Source organism: Teleopsis dalmanni, chromosome 2, assembly GCF_002237135.1.
Source record: "Teleopsis dalmanni isolate 2A chromosome 2, ASM223713v2, whole genome shotgun sequence".
NCBI classification, from domain to species: Eukaryota; Metazoa; Arthropoda; class Insecta; order Diptera; family Diopsidae; genus Teleopsis; species Teleopsis dalmanni.
In genome coordinates, this window is record NC_051847.1 from 220545778 (window position 1) to 220569373 (window position 23596).

General features: G+C 31.0%; 2 protein-coding genes across 3 annotated transcripts in view; one reads left to right on the plus strand and one right to left on the minus strand.

Annotated features, from left to right (window-relative positions):
* LOC119681024 (lateral signaling target protein 2 homolog) overlaps window positions 1-23596 on the plus strand; it is a 420855-nt gene that overhangs the window by 42464 nt on the left and 354795 nt on the right. The gene's annotated exons all lie outside the window — the stretch shown is intronic.
* The window catches only part of LOC119681023, a 98105-nt gene that overhangs the window by 1995 nt on the left and 72514 nt on the right, over window positions 1-23596 (minus strand). Inside the window, exons 24-28 of the mRNA XM_038094079.1 lie at window positions 21612-21749; window positions 21125-21384; window positions 17943-18117; window positions 13667-13889; window positions 672-940 (exon numbers count right to left, since the gene is read on the minus strand). Coding sequence (XP_037950007.1) covers window positions 672-940; window positions 13667-13889; window positions 17943-18117; window positions 21125-21384; window positions 21612-21749 — 1065 coding nt within the window. The remainder of the gene's footprint in view (window positions 1-671; window positions 941-13666; window positions 13890-17942; window positions 18118-21124; window positions 21385-21611; window positions 21750-23596) is intronic.

Here is a 23596-nt window from a genome sequence, read left to right on the forward strand (position 1 = left end):
AGAAAAATTTTATAGTCACACTTCAGGCGTTCTGTTACGCCTTAATACGGTTGACCCACATACTTTTAACACACTCATGATAACCATTAATTTTGCGGTTGCCAAATTTTATATACACTTACGTACAAAAGATAAAGAACGCACAGATATGAGTGGAGAACTTAAACACAGATACCTAAAATGGCAGGCAAGCAAACATTTATAATGCCACCCTGCCTGCTACCCTTTCAATATTAAGCCAACACACAAACATACACACAGATACAGCTACTAAGTGCTACATACAAGCACTTATATATTTATATATGAAGTATGTGTATAGTATGAAAAAGGTTTATTAAGAGTAGGAAAATGGTTATATGTTCATGCCATATATGTGAAGGATACGCTATACGCTATACGCTATAAGATAGACAAAGCAACTGTAAAGTAGCTGGTTATGCGATATTATGCGGTTTTTCTATAAGCCAATTGACAAACGGACAGACAGATTTGAACGTTATATTCTCACATAGATATTAACATTTTTGTTGCAACTAACTAATAAACAGACACACTCGCAGTTATAAGACAGACTCGAGAGACATTCAACTTTTACTTCGCCAACGCTCCACTCAGCAGTTGGGACGATTTACGCAGGCAAGCAGCCAAACTACAAAATAGTAACTCACCTGATATACAACCATGGCAATAACATCACAATGCGGTTGATTTATAGCTAAAAACTCCTTTATGACCTTCGTCAATATTTCATTTGGTGGCACTAAATCACGTATAATTTGGCACAACACTTGTCCATAAATCCAGGCGGCATCTCGTGTCGATGATTTAATACAATGCAAAAGGATATCAACTTTATCAGTTTGCTGCGCGATTATCTCGGGGTCATCTTGCACGATGCCATTAGAGAGTTCCGTATTTGCCAGTTGCTTTGCTGAACCTATTGTTGCAAAGAGAAAAAAATAACATATTTATGTATTGATGGTATTGTGTATACAAATAAATATAATATAAATGTATTATTAATAATATCCTATACCCACTCGTATATTCGTATATTCGTATACTCGTAAGAGGATATGGAGTTTTGTATTTTATGGAAATGAAATCTTTTGATTTGATTTGATCGGATTTCGATTAATTCAGTTGAGCACGCACATTATTAAAATAAATGTGAGCGCTGCATTGCGAAATATATTTGAATAAAATTTAATGTATTCGAAAGGATATAAAAATAAAAATAAATATCCTATAACAAACTAAACTTTAATGCTCGCGGAATATATTGAATTTTGGGATTATCAAACAAATAATAACGCCAACAGAATTCGAAACGAAACCAAATGATTGTGTTTTAAATACACTAATAAATTTAATTAATTTTAATAAATAATTATGGTTTGAAAATCTAAAATTTAATAAAAAAATAAACAAATATTTGTTTAATGACCAGAAATCAGTACCTCTTAATGAGGTATTGTTTCCAATCATTAATTACAATTTAAGCCCAATAAGTTCGAAAAAATTCTTAAAATAAATATGAGTAATATGAGTAATAAAAGTAGTTATACTATATTTAAATTTACTTTTTTATAAGTTTTAAAATTAATCTGGTCTTAGGTCCCAAATCTCAGATGAGAAACTCAAATAATTATAATTAATTGGTGTACCTATAATGTATCTACCAGATACATTATAATATTAATAAGAATGATGTCTAAAGAGCAAGAACTTTAACAACCACATATGTGAAATACCTTGTAAAATAAAGCGCTGTAAAGAAGCACTTTGTAACTTCATAACTTTATAAATGGATGCTACAGTAGTCGATGAATGTTGCTGCTATAAACTTATGTCGATTCAGTTTTGTTGGTCGTAGTATGTGTACATTTATGCAAAGTAGAAAAAATGTAATTTATTTTTAAAATTTTTTTAAATTTGCGCGACTTCATGACGCTTACCGTATACGAATGATGAGCTATTTGGGTACAAGGATAATCACGATATTGACATTGGTCAGTTAATTAACATACATTGATTCCACTTGATTGGTTAGAGTGTGTGGAGAAAAGACAACGTTCCCGCAAAAAAGTTTTTAAAGTGGTAACCGTATAAAAAAATATAAGGAACAACGGATTGCTATAGCTACTTAGGTGTATAAGTAAGTAGATTATATTAGATGGATGCCTAACTGTTACCACTTCCACTCAGCGGCATTACCCTTTGTGTTTCTTGCCAGAGGTGATTTACACTAACCACAGTCATCTCCATATGTTATCCTTGCTAAACCATATGGTCTTCTAGATGAAGTTAAGTGGATCTAATAAGTCTATTTTCATTATTTCTGGCAGATCAGTAAAGAAACGATCTTCAACATATTGAAGTCGTTTCGTTAATCGTCCCAAACGAAGATATAAAAAGTTATTAATGCTTTTCGTTGATTGCAATTTTAAAGGAATATACATTAGTTCTTCTTTTAAAGAGGTTAGGAACTATTTAACATATACAAATTAGGTTTAAAGTTTTGTGAGGCAAAATGTCAGTTAGCACTTCGGCCCAACAATATAAAACTAAAGTTATAATAGTGATTTAGAAGAATAGGGAGAAGTAGTTTAGTGTTTAGTGAAAGTTAATGCAATTTTATGTATTTGTCCATGACAAAAGTAACCGGTCACACCTTCTACTTAGAATTATGAAGATATTGTAATTAAAAAACTGAATAAAAATTTAATCTTTATCATAGAATTAGATATATATATATACGTTGACACTGTAGATAGTTTTTCTATTGCATACATATAAACGAGCATCTTAACTTTATATGTAAGAACGATAGATATTTATTCCAGAATGTAATATTCAATTTTTATTATCAATTTAATTTAAAAGATTCATTAAATTTAAGTACAAATATGTATACTTCATATATTATGGAAGTTAAATGTATTTTTCTCTCAAATGTGCATCCATTTGAGAACTCTATCAAAATCAATTAGATCTTCCATAAGCCACGAAAAACCAAACCAAACACCATCTCAAAGTAATTAACACTCAATTAATTTAAACATTTAAGACGCTCGTCCTAAATATTGAAATTAATCTTGAACGCCTTCAAATCAAATTTGTTCCGCCATTATTTTAAGTCCTTCGTACTTCGTACTTCGCCCTGCGTCCTCCGTCCTCCGTCCTGTGTCCTACGTCCTGAGTGTTTGTTTGTGCACATGTCGCATTTACAATGAAGGCACATAAATAAATTTGCATTTAGATTTCATTGATTTTCTAGTGGAACATCATTCGCAACCACATACTGATAGGGATTTTTTGCCAAAAACATGCTAGCAAGAAAGTTTACAAAAACAGCATTAAGGGCCACAACAAGAAAAACAAACTAACAACAATAATAAAAACAATATTTCTCAGACGGCACAACATTCCCTTTGACAAGGACTATTCGAACAGGCGTTGGTACAAGGAATCGATTGTTTGGTGTGAGACGCTGCCATGTAAATGCTTAAGAGTTAAGTGAAGTTGATTTAAGTCGATGTCCTATTTTCCAGGAAGCTTCTGTTTACCGACTTTATTTGTTTGTTTGTTTTTAACTTTGGCGCTGGCACTCAACTAAAAAACAGCAAATATTAAGCAACAACAACAGAGTCAAGTGTACAATAAGCAACGCACTGCACCGCACCGCACCGCACCACACAATTGCAAAACAACGAAATGGTATCGAGAAGGGTTAAATGACTCGGGTTATTTGTTATATGCAGGGAATAGGATATAGAAGAGAAGTACACAGTACGAGGCTGCTGGGTTAGCAAAATTGAAAACAAAGTGAAACTGTAAAACAGACATCATAAACCACTAAAACCTCAACCATAGATTAGAGATTTTAGATTTGCAGCATTCGAACAGTTGGAAATAGTGCAATCCGCTTACGCCAAAGAAACGCTAAACAAACGAATTGTCGAATAAAGTAAGGCTAAGTATTCCAAACGCCAATGGATTAGCGCAATTTGAGTGGGGATTGGAGTAAGTGAGTGGAGGGCAGAGTAAGTGACGCGGAAATGAAAGACCATTTCATCCAAAACAAATAAGTTACTGCGCACCAAGACGACTGTACTGTATGCAGTACAGGTGTTATTCATATCGTTACTTACATAGCAACGATTCCGGTACGCACTTAAAACAATTCCAAAATTCCAAGAAAACTTTTAAACTTCCGTTGAGTTAGTAGCCGACCACCACGAAGCCATCGGCCACCACTCACCACTCAACACCCACCGCAATATTTTTCTAAAATTTTTACTCCTATTGGCAATGCTTTTGTGTACTTTCTGTACGAGTAGAGTATTCGCTTTTCGAATGGAAAAGCATTTCTGCGGTTACCACAATTATGAACATCGCAGTATTGGCAGCAGTGTTTAACATACAGAGAAACCCAGTTAACCCTAAACTTCTGTTGAAGCAACAACCAGGCAGGGGCAGGGGCACGGGTACCGACTCTAACACAAGTTTGGTTATGAAAACAACAACAATTGCGGGAACAACAAACAAAAAATGGTTGCACTAAATAAGGTACGATTTGGTTGGTTGCTGTATTGAGAAGCAATTCAAACAATTTTTGGCTAGGAACTTAGTGGCAGCATTAGCACGGGTGTCGGGTAGCGGGTAACGGGTAGCGAGAGCGAGTACAGGAGTAACTCAAAATTTTTGAAGTATTTTTTAGCTACACCCAATGTTCCCACAAATATTTATCATAGCTTCTGAGTGATTCTAGATTTAAAGCTTTTCAGTTTGTTTTGAAATTTTTTTATGTTTATTTTTTTGTTTGTTTTTATTTTTTTTATTAAAAAAAGTTTTGTACTGTAAGCAATTATGTTGCTAATACCGAACTAACACATATTCAATGGCGGAAGCCATATCAGTCATAGCCGTAGCCATGGCAGTGACGCCACTTTGGTTCACTGAATTCGGCGTTGTTCTTTTCATCCACGCAGTTGCTATGGGAACGATATGAAAGGAAGCGTTTGCCTTGTTCGATGATGAAGTGAAAAATATATGTGCTGTAAAAATCCGCTGACGCACAGACTCTTAAGTGTAAATCGAAATAGTCAACAGTGAGTAGCACCGTAGCGCCGGAGCACCGGAGCACTAGTAGTAGCAGTAAACAGCAGAGCAAAAATATTATGACTTTTGGTAACAAAAATTTATAAAATCCAAAAACAAAAAAAAAGGAAGCTAAAGGGACTTAAGTTCCTTTAGTTCCTTTAGATGCATTTTGAAGTGGAACGTAGATATAAGGGAGCTGTGCATTGCTATTGAAACTGATATTTTTTGTTGATTGAGTTTGACTATTTTTGCGTTGGTGGCACAAAAAATGACAAAGGTGGCACTAAAATTGGAATTGTTGGAAAAAAATTGCTGTTTCCTTTGCGCTTTGAAGAGTACTACTTCAAAGGAAACGCACTTTTTCGTTGTTTGGAAACTTTTTAGGTTTTTTGCATTTAGCGAAAATACATTTTCAAGATTGAAATGTAACACTTAAAATCAATTAAATTTTCTAAAAACTTTAAAACCGTTTCACTTGAAGAGAGACTTTATGGTAAAAAAATCTGAGTGATTCAAATTTGTTCGATTGCGTATAAACAGCAACACTTTTTGATTTACGATAAAAGTTAAGTTAGCAGTTAAGTTTAAAGTTGAGATTAAGCAATTAAAAATGATTTGAATCTCCAAATACTACTTTATAACTTTTCAAAATAATATATGACGCAATCACGATAACTACAGACACAACAAATATGTTTTACCTGAAGTCAGTGGAAAGGCTATAGGTTTCTTTATAAATCTTTACCACAAAGACTACTAACTGGTGCGCTCACTGATCACTGGTTACGTACACGAAGCAAAAAGATTATAGATTTTTTTATGACGACAGGATATGTCCACTTTGTTTGGACTATGCCTACACGATGGAACTTTTTCTATTGCTTTTGTCTCGGCCTTGCAAGACTCAGAATAAAGTTCTCCAGTCCCAAATAAGTAGTTCAAATTAACTCCAATATCAACTCCTTATCTCTTTTAAACGTTTTCTGTTTCTTCAACAGGAGCCCAAAATATTATTTATATATCGAAATGTGATTCACAGTACAATAGACCTTCACGTTCAGGCCATGCTGTGTTTTTTTTGTACAAACTATTTTCAAAAGGTGGTTTAGTTGTTTTAACATCTCACGCGGTGGCTTTTGATATTTTTCAACTATGAATAATAAGAAATATTATTTTCCAACTTTTTATTTTTTGCTCAGAGAACCAATTTATATATACAGGAATCGAAGAAATTTTGTTGGATCTTAATAACCACAACAACATATTTAGAATAGAAGGTATATTTTTTCTAATTAATATAGGGACAAATTCTCAACATATTTACTTAAAATGATTACTTTATCATTATTGTAACTGATCAGTTGATACCAACAACCCACGTTTGCGCAATAACTTCAACACCTTCACCTATCTTCCTTCTCCTGACCACACGCAGTACAATGCCTTCTGCAATAACCGCGCCACTTTCACCTATATTCCTTCCTCTTATCGTACGCGCAATGACTTCTGGCTTAGATAAATTTAGACTATCAAGTTCTTAGTCTCTTTACCGCAACTTTCACTCTTAATAACGCAAATACAGTTTTACCCATTGCTCTCCAAGATAATGATTCCATTCTCCATTCAATCTCAAGAGATGTTCCCACATTGTGATTGTCAACACTTTTCCACTTCTGTTTCATAACGATATTTCCCTGAAAGATATCCCGATAGATAAAATAATATCCATCCTTTTATATTTATGTAAATCACCAGGTCATTTGTCCTACCGAAGTGTATTCCGTTGAACTATTTAGAAAGTAATTTCCCGAAAACCTGTTTCTTCTGGTAGACAAAGCTGTTCAATTGAAGAGGTGTCTTAAGCACTTTCAGGTACCTTATACTAAAAGAGCAATTACTTCTCGAGATAAATTTAATGTCGTTTATAAATGTTTTTGACACAAATATGAAAAATAATAAAATTGATACACAATTGTTAACTTTCAAAGTTTTAAAGAAACTGATTGCGTGAAAAGGATTTTATCATAGCGCCAACAGGACAAAAATTGCTTTTCGAAGTTAAATGAATTGAAAATAAATGTATTTTGTAAAAGTGCTAGCAAAACTATTTTAAAATAAAAACTTTTATAAACACTTCAGCATTTTTATACCTTTTAAAAAAATAAAAAAATATAAAAAAAGGAAGTATGACATTTTATATCTGAAAATATGTGAGACATTTTCAATACTTTGTTTGTCCTGCATATTTCCGAAATATATAGATTCGAAAAGAAGTTCAACAATATTTAAAAATAATAAAAGTTTTTATAAATTATTAATCAACTTATAATTGTATGTAAATTTTTAACATAAATTCAAAATTATAACTTGTATAAAAAAAATAAGATTTATTACACATCTTTATTAAAACATTAGCATTAAACAGAAGTACCTGGCGATTCTATGTAAATAGTCTATGTTCCTGATGGAATACGACTTTATAAATAAATTAAAACGGTGATATCTGAACAAAAAAAAAGTATACATTTAATTAGTATATTAAAGAAATGAAGGGTGCGTTTAAAAACTTCGGCGACCGACATAGCACTAGATAAAATTTCCTCAATTTAACTTCTTAAGACCCTCTTAATAGTACATTGTGACATTAGGGTGGCTCACGTTATAAGGGGGAAAATTAAAAATGAAGTTTTGAATGAGCGCACCCCCTAGGAATATGCCATTGACCAAAAAAATGATATTCCCAAAGTTTTGGATCAATAGGATTAAAAATGACGTTGCGCCACTCGAGCAAAGTTGGGTTTTCAGTACAAAAAACAGAAATTTTTCAATTCAAGGTCATTTTTTATCTTTGTTACTTATTTCAATAGTTATTAATATATACTCATTTGATAGACAATGGAAATATCTTTTTAATAAGATACTAATGAGCAAAATCGGTTAAAAATTATGCGCAAAACACAATAATTAGTTGAGCGACTGTGCTCTATTTTCTATTTCATACCTTTTAGCTGGCATGCACAATGCAATCGCAAATGTTTACAAGAAACGGAAGAAACATAAATAAAAAATTTAAATATTACATTTCTACTTAATAATTTATATAGATATTTAAGTAGAATTGAAAATGTAGTCAAAACAAGAAGTTTTTCGTAAGCAAAGAGAAAATGATCGTACAGGGAGTATGACTGAAGTTAATATCCTTTTAACAAACGAAGCAAGAGCGGCTAAAAATTCCATTGATTTTAATTGGAATAAATTCAATGAAGAAATTTGTCTCAAAATGGAAGCTGAATCTTTAATCAACAAAATTGGGATAACGCAGACAGAACGATTGAATTTATCACTCCTAGTTTAGATTCTCGATGGAGCATATGTGTAAAAATTTTAACCCACACTAGGTTAGGTTATGTTCGGAAGGCACTTGCTGACAGTTGTCAGCACTTCTACTCGGAGACATATATTGCCCATTGGGATGCTCTCAAAAAATTTTACCAGGCGATGCGAGTTGCTAACCTTTGTTATCCTTGTTAAACCATTTGGTTTTCCAGATGAAGTTGAGGAGATCCGATAAGTTTGCTTTCGTTAGCTCTTGCAAGCCAGTAAAATAAGGATCCCCAAGACATTAAAGTAGCCTTGTTTGAAGTCCAGGACAGAGACATAGGAAGTGGTTGATAGATTTTACCTCTTCTTCATCTTGGCAACTTCTCCATAATCCACTTGTTGGAGCAACTTAGGTCATAAGATTCTAGCGACCTTACAGTCTTCGCGGTTAGTTTATGGATTGATAGTCACCGTATTGATTTCCTTTATTATCCTAAACAGTTTACATATCGGTGTATGTATTTAGAGGTCGGTCTCTCCTGTATGCAGTTCAGTACCTCTTCGGGCCATCTCATCTGCTAGTTCATTCCCTTCAATATTGCTATGTCCAAGTATTCGAAATGTACTATGTCCAGCAAAGAGAGACCTTATGATGTTGGATGCCCATCAGTGAATCGCGACATTTTAATACTATCTTGGAATTTAAATTCAATTGCTTTCAGTGCGGCCTATCTACAAAAATCGTGATATTCGAAGGACGAATTGTACTTTTTTGTCTAATGTTGACCTCTTTTTCGATAGCATATATCTCGCCGTGAAAGACGCTGTAAGTAGCAGGGATTCGGTAGCACTGTCTTATCTGCATATTTTTCCCGTACCGCCTTCCATCTTTGAGCCATCTGCGTGATAGTAACTGTAGAATTACCGGTGACAGATCCAAGCTCCCAGCTATCTCTGGTTAGATAAAGAGTGGGAACCCACTAATGAAGTAATTTTCCTCAAAGAACCTTATTGATTTCGTGACCGAAGAGATAACAAATTTTTTTGATCGTTTTTGCCTATCTAATAGTTTTATCAGTTTCGATCCTTCGCCATGGATGGAGACGCAAGATTATAGAGATGCACTTGGATTCTGTGCCAGACTTCATATGAAAAATGATTGTATAAAAAGAGGAATTAGGCTTATGATGGATTATAATTTGATTTTGACAAAATATAAAGAGGAAAAACAATAACATATGTTCTGCAAGTACTCGAACATTATCATAAAAATTATCCTTCACGTAGTCAGATTTATGTTATAAAACATAATAAACACAATATATTAATTACTGAAAAAAAGGGTTTTCTTGATATTATAATTTTTTATAAATAATTAACTAAATCGTAGCATATACCTATTACGTACTTGTGCATGCCAGCTAAAAGGTATGAAATAGAAAATAGAGCACAGTCGCTCAACTAATTATTGTGTTTTGCGCATAATTTTTAACCGATTTTGCTCATTAGTATCTTATTAAAAAGATATTTCCATTGTCTATCAAATGAGTATATATTAATAACTATTGAAATAAGTAACAAAGATAAAAAATGACCTTGAATTGAAAAATTTCTGTTTTTTGTACTGAAAACCCAACTTTGCTCGAGTGGCGCAACGTCATTTTTAATCCTATTGATCCAAAACTTTGGGAATATCATTTTTTTGGTCAATGGCATATTCCTAGGGGGTGCGCTCATCAAAAATCGTATTTTAGTTTTTCTGAGCCATCCTATTGTGACATAGTACAGGGTCTGTGACACTTTTGTTACATAAGACACAACATTTTTATTTGCCAAGAGATGTTTTCCATTTTATGCAAATGTTTAACTTTGACAACAAAACTATAGTGACTGGAGATTAGTTACATCTGAGCTTATATTATATATGGTACTTTAGATATTGAGCACTTTTTTCCAAGTATTCAATCAAAAATATGTCATTGTCTTCCTAAAAATAGTAGCTATGATTACCGACAGACAGAATTTTCTTCGCTTTCTTTAGAACGCCATCAGCTTTTCCATTTAATTGTTTTTTTTTTGTGTTCAGATTTAATCGATGGACCGACGCTTTATCAAAATTTATAAATAAACAATAAAAAATTCATATTGATTTATTTAAATCAGTCTAATAGAGCCTCAGAAATATTTCAAGTTTTTCGTTTTTGGTGTCAACTAAGTTAATGCAACAGTTATTGAAAGCTATTGTATATAATATTTAAATCTTCTTGTGGTGCTCTTCAAATAAAGTAAATTGAAACACCCACCCACTTATTCAGCTCCCTAACTCGACAATCATTCAAGACCATTTGATGCATTCTTTCAATTTTGTCCATATTGGTGCCAAAAGAATCTTCTTCATAACCAGAGTTAAAGTCAATCAAATCGTAATTGAAGTCAATCACTCACTTTATTTATTTTTTAAACACAACATTTACCATATATCACAATGAACTATTTATCTGTTTTTTGTTTAAAGTCGGCCGATGAAAAAAAAAATTTTTAAAAACCAAAAAAAATTTAAAAAAAAAATTAAAAAAAAATAAAAAATAAAAGAATAATAAAATAAAATGAAATAAAATTAAAAAAAAATTAAAATAAGATAAAATAAAAAAAAAATTACTATAAATTATTTTAATAGTACAAAAATATTGAAACTAATTATAATTAAGGTCGCATTTCACCGCATTTTTCAAAAATCATGAAAAGTAGAACTTTCGACTTAAAACTTTTACCTCATGTTCGAGTGCAAAACTCATCCTACAGCCCACGTAAAAAAGTGTATAATACCGTGTACTAAGAAATGTGTCATATTATTTTTATAATACTCGGATAAACAAGATTTTACAGCTTTTAAACGTTAAAAATTTTATTGACGAATAAAGGCCGTCATTATATTAAATTATTCTCACATCAGTAATGGCTCAAGTTTTCATCCAATTCGACAACGTAACCACTTTTTATTTTCTGTAGACCAACAATTAAATGGCGCATAATTTTGAAGCCTTTTGGGTATTACATCCAAACATATCCCACCCTGCTCCCCCGGTTCATTTCATTTAATTGTTCGAATACATTTTTGATATTCAAATGAACTTTTGTTATATGTTATATCATCGACAACATTGGAAATTTATAATAGATATAGTAATGTAGATATTTGGGACAAATTTTGATACCGATTGCCTTCTATAATTATTTGAAATAATACAAGTTCAGTTCAATGTTAATGAGCAGTTAGCCCAGTCATTTGCATATAACGCTTACACGCTGGTTACTCTGCATAATGCCAATATGTACGCTGCTGCTGTTCTGTATTCTTCACTAATTGCGCTTAATATTTACAAATGTTAAAATTCATGCAAATTTATATGATAAAAGTAGAAGAAGAAAAACAAAAATGTTATGCATTTTAAATAGTTAAGTCCCAAAAATAGTAACCATCATACATTAGCACATATAATTTTTTGTGTTTTAGTTTCACCAACGTTTAACAAACTAAACCACTTTTATTCATGTGGCAATTTTTGTTGGTCGATGTTAACGCCACTGTTGTTGTAGCTGTTAATGTTACTGTTAGTGTCAGTGTCACCATTTCTGCTGTTGTTATTAGCACAATTTCACAACAATTACGTTATTATCATTAGAAATGTTATTCTATTAGCATGTTTAACTAATACAACCAACACAACTAAACAGGCACATGCACACAACACACAAACAAATTGCAATAATAATGCAAATTCAGGCATTCAAATATATAAAACAGCTATGAGCAGCATTAGAACGGTTTTGTTGTTGGGGTTAGGAAAATATATGTACAGTCGTTTGCGATTTCGCACAAAATTGTTCATTTATCCAGTTTAATGTTAAGTGGATTTCGTTATAATACGGAAGTTGATTTTAGATCATTTTTTGTTTAGTTGCCAAGAGAAAAGAGTAGGCAAACAATAATTTTAACGCATGTACTCCTTTGTAAACTTTATATAGGTAAGAGGGCTATTTCTTTGTTTTTTCAAAAACAGGCATTTGGCTTTAATGTTAGTTCAATGGTTTTGTGTTAGTATTTTATATTTTTCGTAGACTCGTGGCATTTGATAAAGCCTTTGTTGTTGTTGTTGTTATTTGTTTTGTTTTGTTGTTTGCTTTTGCAATAAAATTTAACTATTGTGATGTGTGAATTTACACACCTATTTCTCTGCCAAATATTTTTGCATTCATGTTAGTAGCTGTATGGCTGGGTTTGTATGTTTGTATGGTTGTGTGGATTTGTTGGTTTCAGTCTTGGCTATGTTTTATAATTGTTCTCTGTTACACAGCCGCACACATGTAAATTCGATAAGTGGCGAGGCTTTGTTCTCGTTCGTAGTTAAGCCTCGTTCACATGCGCTATGCGATTTTAAAAATTTAATTTTTGCTTGAACGTTAAATGTTCAAAGATTTTGAATTCATATGATTTATATTTAAGTCATCATCAATTTTTATATTGAAATTTTCAGTAAGTTTTTTGAATCTACAATATTTAATGGGAATTGATCTCTACATTATATACCTAATTATTCAAATGTTTTAAATATCTTATATGTATAGTAGGATGGGCCTTTCTGATTATATTCATTATATCATTCGTTTTCTTATTGGAAAGGAAAAATATGTGGAAAAAATTATTTAAAAAAAATTGGTATTAAGAAATGCCATAACGCCCTAATGTATGTATACTATATAAATAATTTGTTAATTTTCGTGTATTGTTACTGTTTTCCTAAAAATAACATTAAAAAATGTTCCTCGTGTTAAAATACAAACCTGACACTACTGATGGAGCGCACTAAGCTATTCTCATCATTTTAATTTCATATCCTGTTATTATAACATAGGTTTATGTGTATTTATTATCTAATGATTTTTAATATTTAAATAAAAAACCTTAAAAACGATTCACATTACAGAATAATTTACAATTTTTTTCTCTTTTGTAATAATATAATAGATAATGTTTCAAGCTCTTTTTTTCAAAATATTATGAAAAAATGTTAAGTAATTACTTTTAAATCACATAATTGACGATTTTTTTTTAAAAAAATACTTTTCTTTTTTTTTTAACTTCAATTCTTCTATAATAATCAAAATAAAAAAACACTTTCAATTGATAATGTAATTTTCCCTCAATATCTTTAGTTATTATCAAGAATGTACTTACCGACATACATGCACGTCAAAAGTAATTTTAAAGCGGGAATTGAAAATTTTTCATTTTCCAATTTTACCAAGTCTAGAGCGAGTTTTTCAATTTTCTGACGCAATATTGGTGTAACGATGCCAACACTCAAATTACTACTGTTACTGCCGCCGGCGTTGGCAATTCCGCCAGGGACTGCGCTACCATTTCCGCTGCTACCGATGACAACCAAACGTTCGAGACCCTGACGTATAATAAATAAAAGGTTGTGAATATTTAAACACATAAAAGGCTTATAAAATACATATATATATATATGAAATAATGTGTGTAAAATAATAAAATTAATAAAAATAATAAAATGCAATTTTACATTGCTTCGTATTTAATTTGTATTTAATTTCTTGGAAGGGTTATAAAATACTTAAAAATTATATTCAATTAAAAATTATTGAAGATATTATTACTTTACAATGTTAAGTCACTAAAATTGCAGTTAAATGTTTTTTAATTGCAAAAAGAAAAAAAACGAAGAAAATCTTTTTGTATGTATATATATGTATAAATTAATTATGAAAAAGTGCGTTAATTGTTTAAAACTCTGATTCGAAATAAAAAAAATGTTTTTATTTGAAGCGACAACAACAATAACAATACAGTTTCAACAAAAACAATGCCCTATAAACAATGGCCGGTTTAACTTTTCCACTCTATGTGGTTTATGTGTAAGTTTTGCGTCCGCAAACCATGACGCTGATGGGTCGTAACAACTTTTCTGTGTTAGTTGGTACCAAATTGCCAATCAGAAAACCAATTAACAAGTATGTACTGGTTGAGCTTTATCCGCTCAAATTAGGACAGCTGCAGTCTATGTATGTGTGCTCAGTGTTATATCCCAGCGGCACCATTATGCCAGCGCTGAAAAAGTAAGCGAGGAGGTAATAGCTCTTCGTTTTTATTTTTCTTTGTTTTCGACATTTGTGTTTGACATAGGCAATTTCGGGGTTGAAATTATAAAAGAATGAAGAAGAAAAGCATATGAGTTAAGAATTTCTTGTTTTGCCTACATTGTATACATTTAGTCTGCTTTTGATTTTAGTGAAGTGCGAACAGTGAACAATTTTAATTTTTAAAATCAAATAAAAAACAAAAATATAAATAAAATATAATTTGTAATTTCACATAAACTCACTGTAAGTATATGCAAAATTAAGTAAATATATTTAAAATGATAATTGTAATTTTTGTTTTGTATTATGTAGAAGCTACTGCGTCAAGAACGATTAATTGACCAATGTGCTGCGAATGCAGTCATTCTAAAGCAAGAGGTAATCAGCTGTAGTCATGTAGTCAGCTGTTTCAATTGGAAAATTTTACAATTCAAACTGAGGAGGATTTAATTCAATTTAATGAAGAAATCACTGCCGTTGAAGTAGTTGTAAGTTAAATTATATATGTTTCTTACTTTCAATTTCAACTTATTAATATATTCACATGTAACAATTTTACTAATTCATACATTTCTTTTCATCTATTACGTTATTTATAAGACTGCATCAATGAGACGCGTTATTAAAAAACAATCAATTACGCGAAAAATTTCCTGGAATTTTGGAGAATGGTACCCAAGGCAAGAAGTTCTTAAGAGCATTAGAGAATGTGACAGCAGCACTTTTTGGTATGGTATATTGTACATAATTAACTTTAGCGTATACAATAACATACTTTGTATTTTACAGATGCTTTAAGTACAGATGGTAAGCCGGAACAAGTGATCGAGTCGAGTCTGGAAATCTCTTCAAGGTGTTAGTAACAATTTCCAGAAAAATATTCATGTATATAAGTATGTTATATTTTTATGTAAATATTAATATTTAATTGTAATAAAACATAAATATAAAATATAATTTATTCAAAAAATTTATAGTATTTTATTTAAAATCAATAGCATAGGTAAAATTGAAAATTTAAGCGAACATATCAGCGCTGATATGTTGCATTACAAATTTCGAAAAAGTAAGCGAACATGTCAGCGCTGATATGTTGCATTACAAATTCGAAAAGGTAAGCGAGCATGTCAGCGCTGAAATGTTGCATTACAAATTTGAAAAGGTAATCGAACGATTCAGCGCTTGCCCGCAATGACATGCACGTGTAAAAGTAATTAGGAGTTTCATTTGAATAATCAGCGCTAGGCATTACCATTCAGCGCTGAGGGAATCGATTCCCTCAGCGCTGAAAGTCCCGCTGGGATTCAGAGTAGAACAGACAGACCATACACACACGCACGCACACACACACACACATACAATCTCTTACAGATTCCTATATTAAAAATCGCAGAAAAGAAGAAAAATGACATACACAATAAATGAAATACAGTACAAATGGGACAAAACTCAAAACTAAACAATAAACTGAAGCAAAATGGGCTCTGGTCCATTGTATTGTTTAGTTGAAAGTTGACAAATACCAGCCAAAGCAACAAGAGCATAGCAAATCATCACTTATGACTTGACTTAAAAAATATTGAATGGAATATGTGTGTGTGATTGTGGTTATTCTGTTCGTTTATGTGTGTAAGAGCGTTAATGGATCAAGAGTTTGTTGCAATTATATTCAACAAAAGAAAAAAAACACTTGATTAATCTATGGTCAGACAAGAGAAACACAATAAAATAATAAAATATAAAAAGAATAAACCATAAGTTTTAGCTCTGTTAAGTGTCACATTTGGTCAATAGGTCAAAGAACGTAAATTAACTAGTTTATTTGTTTTTTTTCAAGCAGTAAATGAAATATAATTTTAACTCATTTTTCTTATTGAGTACATTTTAATTAGCAAAATATAAATAATTTTATATAAATAATTTTGTATAAATAATTCTATATAAATAATTTTATATAAATAATTTTATATAAATAATTTTATATAAATAATTTTATATAAATAATTGTATATAAATAATTTTTTATAAATAATAATTATAATTATTTGATATAAATTGGCATAGGTTAGATAAGATTTAATGTTGTATTTATATGATACTTGGAAAGTATACAATTATAATTTCTGTTTGGCTAATATATCTCAGTACTCTCTATCTATCTCAGTACTTTATATCTATCTCAGTACCATCTGTCATGCCTTGACTAATTCAGGATCGGTCAAATACCTGTCGCCTACAAAGTTCTTCCAACGGTACTGTATGAAATATCGACAAACCTGAAAGTCACCGACCATTTTTTGTCAATAGTTTTCGATAGCCCTTCTATCCTTCAGTTCTTTGGTTATGTCAACGACTTCGACATCATTGGGTGTAGTAAATGTGTTGGTACTGCTGCTTTTGCTGCTACCAAAAAGGAATCTACAAATATGAAATAATTGGTGATGGTAAAAATATTAGTCGCTCTGATGACGGTCGTGTCTCCAAATCTGTCAAGCATTACCATTGGTAACAGGTGCTATTATGGGCTTAGTAGACAGGATTAAGGATTAAGGATTAAAAACTCTTACGCGACAGACAAAACTTACGGTTTATAGATCGCTCATTCTACCTTGTTTACTATCAGAGAGTCCCACTTGTAGTGAGAGTTGTTGAAAGTAAAGTTTTTTGTAAGATTTTTGGTGCTCTACTAGTTGGCGTGACGTTTTTGGTGTGGTTTTCATTTTTTGAAGCAGTGGCACAATCTAATGCTGTCAGAATGTCTTTTACTCGATTTGAATTTAAGCAGCCTACAATTAGAATATACATTGACCTTTGGATTCCATTCAAATTGGTAGCTTTACTCTTTTATTTTAGTGATGACCATTAAATTATTATGCCGTAGAGTAAAATTGATTTGCAAACAGAGTTATACCATAGATGTAATCAATTTAAATCTCTAGTTTTGGGTTATTACTTGTTTGTATGTACAAATCAATTTAAGCACTATTTTTTACATATGTTTCCTATATAACCTTATAAACCACAGATGCGTTTATTGAAAACGTATTTGAAAACTTTATACTGTTAATAAATGTTATAATTTTAAACTTATGTTGTTAATGTTTGCTTAAATCTTCAAAAATTGTTCATTTATTTGGCAAACTTCATTTCCTGTAATTACTAATTGCAAAACACAACAGGCTAATGAAGTATCACTACTAAATGTATAAAGATGTGGCACTTCCCATTTGAAATATATACAAACCGATTAAAACAGATTGCTATGTTATATATCTGTACGTGTTATATATCTATATGTATTTATGAGTAAATTATGTAGATATACGAAAATGTACTTTTCGACTTACATGTAAAACACACAAGTATACATCCTCTTTGTTGGTCTTTCTCAGGAAATTACTTGCCGCAATTATTGCATTCGAAAGCAAATTACATTGTGGCACAAATTTCGATGTCCATTCAATCAGACAATAGTTTAGTGTCCACACGAGCTTAGTATGCATATCACTGCACTGCATTTCACTGAAAATAGATGAAAATTTTGCTTTAATGATTTGCACATGCAGTTCAGATTGTTTGGCAAGAAAACAAATTACATCAAATGAAGCTTAGTACCGAGACAATTTACATTTAAACTGGATTAAATTTGTATTTATTTTTTTTATTGAAATTATGTGACAGCACATATGGTGCTTATAATTATAGTATACATCAACTAATCTATACAATTTTTCAATGTAATTAAAATAATAGAATTAACTTAATTAGAATTATTTAATTAGAATTACTTAATTAACTTAAATTAAATTTGTTACTCACTTTTATTCAATTATACTTCATGCAACAGAATAAAAACTTTTGTAGTAAACAAAATTTAGTTGAATATAAATTTTCTAATTAATGCTATTCAAATTAACTGACAATGAATGCAAAATTACTCGTTAAAAAGTTGTAGAATATGAAAAATTTATATGAAATTCATATTTCAAGTAATTCTAGCCAAAATTATATTAATACGAATACCTAAACTGTGCCTAATGCAAATTGCAGCCAGTGTACTCACTGTAGCATAACAACTTCAGAAAATGCTATATTACAGATTCAATGTCAATGTTCTTTAATTTTATACTACGATATATAATTCCATGTTAACTAGGTAAATTGTTGAAATACTCTTCACAGCTACCACACAGATACATAAATACATATCATAAATGCACTACACTCGTACTTAGTTCAACTATTTTTAAAAGATTACACAAACTGTTCCGCCCGAGTTATGCCAATAAAAAGCTAATATAAATTTTATACTGCACACTTTTACCTTCAACTACGAATCTGTACGTGCAAATGTAATCCAACTTTCGCATTTCCCCACTGTGAACATTGCTACAAGTATTTTGTGAAAATAAAATTTTATCAATGTCAAAACTTCATCTGCAATAATTACAAATTTTCTGCACGTCTAAAAATTTTTGCTAAGTAGTTTCCGGCAAAAACTTTCATCATTCAAAAATCCAAGACAAAGTGCAATCCTCCAGATAGGAGCACCATTCTGCATTTTCGTAGGTACAACTGTATAACTGTATAACTGTATTCTTTGTTAGCTGCAGTCCTTGAAAATTTGTACCACAACCCACAAAAGTAGGAACTTTTGTCATTAGTAAAAGACAACACTCTGGTTGGTATGCAAAATGATGCAAGTTCGATATTTTTTCTGCGAGGCAAAAAATCAATTCTTTCGTAAAAACTCAACTCAAATAAAGAAATAAAAGGAAATAATAATAAACTCAAAGTATATTTTGAAAACAAAATCTAATCAGGGGAAAAAACAAAACACTTCCAAATTGCAAAACACAAAAAAAAATAATAATATACATTCTAAGTACCAGATATGAAATGAACTCAACTAAAGACACCGAAAGACGTTTTTTTGTAAATAAATTTATGTTATAATATATAAAGATAAAATATGAAGTTAAAATTAAAGAAAGGAAATTTAGAAAAGTTGGTAGATAGTATGATGAAACCTAAACCCAAGAAAACATAATTTCCACTCTCTTAAATACAATACAATCATTATAAATTTATTATTAAAATTTCTTATAGAAACGATTTATATTGCGAACTACTAACAAAATAAAGTTGAGTGCGATAACTTTGAAAAGGTCTCAGAAGAATAGGTGAAGAATGTCTCAGTTGAAAATTTCGAAACGCGTCCTGGAAGCAAAACCTGAAGGAAAAAGAAATGCTGGGTATACAGGACTAAGTCAAGGAGACAGCGATAAGAATGAAAGAAACCATAGGTGAAATACGAAGAATATTCGCTAAACGATCGAAATAAAGAAGACTGTGAAAACAAAGTCCATTCCAAATCAATGCTGCAACAACAATAATTAGGTTTGATAAAATCTTTGTTTTGTTTAAATGTTAAGTATAAAACTATAATCATTTTTTTTGCTATACATGGTTCTGTGATTAAATTGCAATCACAGACCGTTCGAGACGGTCCAATAGTACTGACCGTCTTTTACTCTACAAGTAAAAGTATTTATTATTTATCAAACAATACTATTAAAATTTCTCTGATTAAAGTACAGTTGGTTTTACTATTATCATCGATCTTAGTAAGATCATAGATTGGAATAGGAGTTTTACACAGATTTCCCAAGTAGTATTTCGTTTTTTGGGTAAGAAAAAATGTGAAAATTGTATGAGTAAAAGAGGTAAGTCTAGCTTTCAACGATATTAACGTTCTACATTCAACTACTCCCTGAAACTATTACTTTTTATAGCAATATTCAGCATTTGGTTAATCTCTTATTTTAAAATTCACAAAGTTACTCAGTTTATTAGTATTCGTATTAGCATTGGCACCACAAAAGAAGCGGAGAGCAGAAAACTTGACTTGCAGAGACTAGAGATGCGAACAGAAAGTAACATAACATATTATCTATACACAATATAACATATATATGTAGTAAAGGTAGGAAATGAACTGAAACGAATTTGTACTCTAGAATTAGGGATTTGGGATAAAATTTAAATTAAATCTGTACCAAAGATCAGGAATATTGCTTCTTCGATCGAATAATACACAATAAGTATTCAACAAACCATAATTCAACAACTAAACCACAATCAAATGTGATGTACAACTGAGAGTATATAGTCCAGATGCGTATTCATTTATACTTATATATATTCGTTTTTAACGATAAATTTCGAAATTATTTCGAGAAAATATACTGATTTGTTAAAATTAATATTGTACATTATTAAAACTTTAGTTTAATAAACTACATCCTAAAAATTACACACACATAATATTATTTTAAAGATCTTAAGCTTCAATTTTATGCGATTTTAATTCCATTATAAATTTAAAATTATACAGAAACGTTTAAGTCCACAAGACAAGTTTATGGGAAATTATAATCCCAATTTATATTTGCTATTTTCATTACCAAATGGATTTGAGAGGAGAAATTAATTCTTATTATGCAGAGGAGTTCGCTTTTCAACTTACCTTTCATCGATAATTCCATGCCGATTAATATAGCCAACAATTAAATCTCTCAATAAAGTTAACTCCTCACTTAATTTGCCAATAGTTGTGTTGGTTTTGGAGCAGCTTTCCAGTAAGCTTAGTAGACCATTTAAGGTGGCGTTGCGTATGAAAATATGTGAACTTTTCAAATAGTTGCAAATAAGAATGCACAATTGCTGCAATTCACCCAGTGTCGGTATCAGCATGGCTTGAGTTTTACACAATAAATAGATGAGGTGCTGCAAAAAAGAGGAATGAAACTTAGATAAAAACAGGAAAGAAGAAAAATAAAAGAATGCAATTGCAATTGCAGCTTTGCTTTGTAATAGTAAAAAACAAGACAAGAATCTAGCAGAAGTGGAGGGTAAGGAGGAAATGACAGCAAAATTCAAACGTTCTTGTACAATCCTTGCTGCTGCAATTCCAAATGAAATGTAACAAAATATGTTGCTACAACTTGTCTTACCTGATGTGAAATGGTATCGTCCATTGGTATAGTTTCTTGCAATTTAAAAGCTTTATCCTTAATCCATTTGATTTGATCACGACTTTCGCAAATCTCACAGAATTTTACCAGATTTGGCAGCACTAAAATGTGATTGTGCTGTAAAGAAAAATGAAAGTGAGATAAAAACACCATAAAAAGGAAGGAACTTTATGTTCCTTAAATTTTTATAAATACCTTTAGTGAGATTTTAGATATTTTTCATGAAATTTTTTTAACATTTTTTTTATACTCATTTATATATATATATTTTTTTATGTTTATTTACAAGTATTCTTAAAATTTAATTTTAGGGAATGGTAAATTTTATTTAAGTAACTTAAATCTTACAGTTACTTAAATTTTGATTGAAGAAAAAATTAAAATTATAAAATGTTTTGAGTTGCTGTACCATTACTCAATATCATTTGCATTGATATTGGATTGTTATAGTTCTGGATAGTCTTTAACGGACATAAGAAGGTATAGAATACTAAATTAAGGTCTGACTATATTTATCAATATTGTTTCTTACATTGTTACCTTTTTTACTTGTTCGAAAGTTCTCTACTAACATTCTCACAAAACGAAATTTAGATAAGGGCAAGGTATTTCCAAACAAATGCCTCGAGATTTATATAGAGCGTAGAAAGAGTGAAAACAAAATGGACGAATATTTATTTTTCGATGAATTAAACCTAAAATTACACTGCCACTTTTGCCATTATTGAAGTGCTTTGGAACAACAAAATATTTAGCAGGAATATTTAGATTCTTAAATGACAGCCAAGTGGCTAGTATATATTTTGCTGTTTTTTTACAGCATCTGCCAGCATCTACATACAATGGTGAAGCGGAGGAGGATTATAAAATTGTAGGAACATTGCAACTGTACGGTGTTTTAAAATGATGAACCAAATATGAATACACAAAGAACACGTTTGTTACACAACATTAGTGACATGGTTCGTCTTCAAGCACAGCAAGTACTGTTAGCAACTAATAACTCTTGCTTGCTACTTACAAGCCAATACATTTATCGTACTGATGGAACACTGTCTATTAAGTATGCATATCGACTGATTAGAAGTTCGTATCAACGGTTACTGTCAGTTGTGAGTCGGAGTAGAAAAATAAAAGTGTTATTCATTGCCAGGGGCTTTCCAGAAAGCGTGCATACGGGTTATTCATTGTCGGTCACCTGGGAATCTTAAAAAGTGATGGTACTAGCTCACAAACTACCTGTTTTTCGGCAAATATCCTGTTGTTAGCTCTGGTGCATGCAAAGTTTTTCTATAAAACACTCATTGAACAATTTATCTTAACTATTTATGTACATAAAATGTTTATACTTCCAAAAAAAAAAGTATAAAATTATTTTACTCTTTTATTTTACTATTACTAATTGTACTTTATTCACTCAATTTTATTTCAGGAATTTTAACTCACATGTACCAAGAAGCAAACCAATTGTACTTAGATACATGTTTCACGTACGAGTACTCTAACTTGATTATTGTGCAATAAATTCACTTTCTGTTAACTCAATATTTTATAGTAACAAAATTGTAAAATTGCTATTAAAAATAAAACTTAAATTAAAATCATCGCGAAAAGTTCAACTAAACTTGGAAAGTTTTATTTAACCCGAAATTGACTTATATTTCATGCTGTCATCTTTCCTTTCGCTCTCTGTAAACCTTTAATAAACTTACAAATTCACTTGAACTTTTCAATATTATCAGAAACATTTTAGTTGAATCGACCTAACCGACCACCTTACAACTCAAAATGACACATAGGGGAGTCTTAAAGTAACAAGTATGACATACACTTCTTCGGTCGTTTTTCACCTACAAACAACAAAAAAAAAAGCGTTTCACCCATTAAAATGTAGGATGCGAATACACATGTGCGTCAGTCATTCATGGATGTACGTGAAGATTTAAGAGCAATTGTTGTAGTTA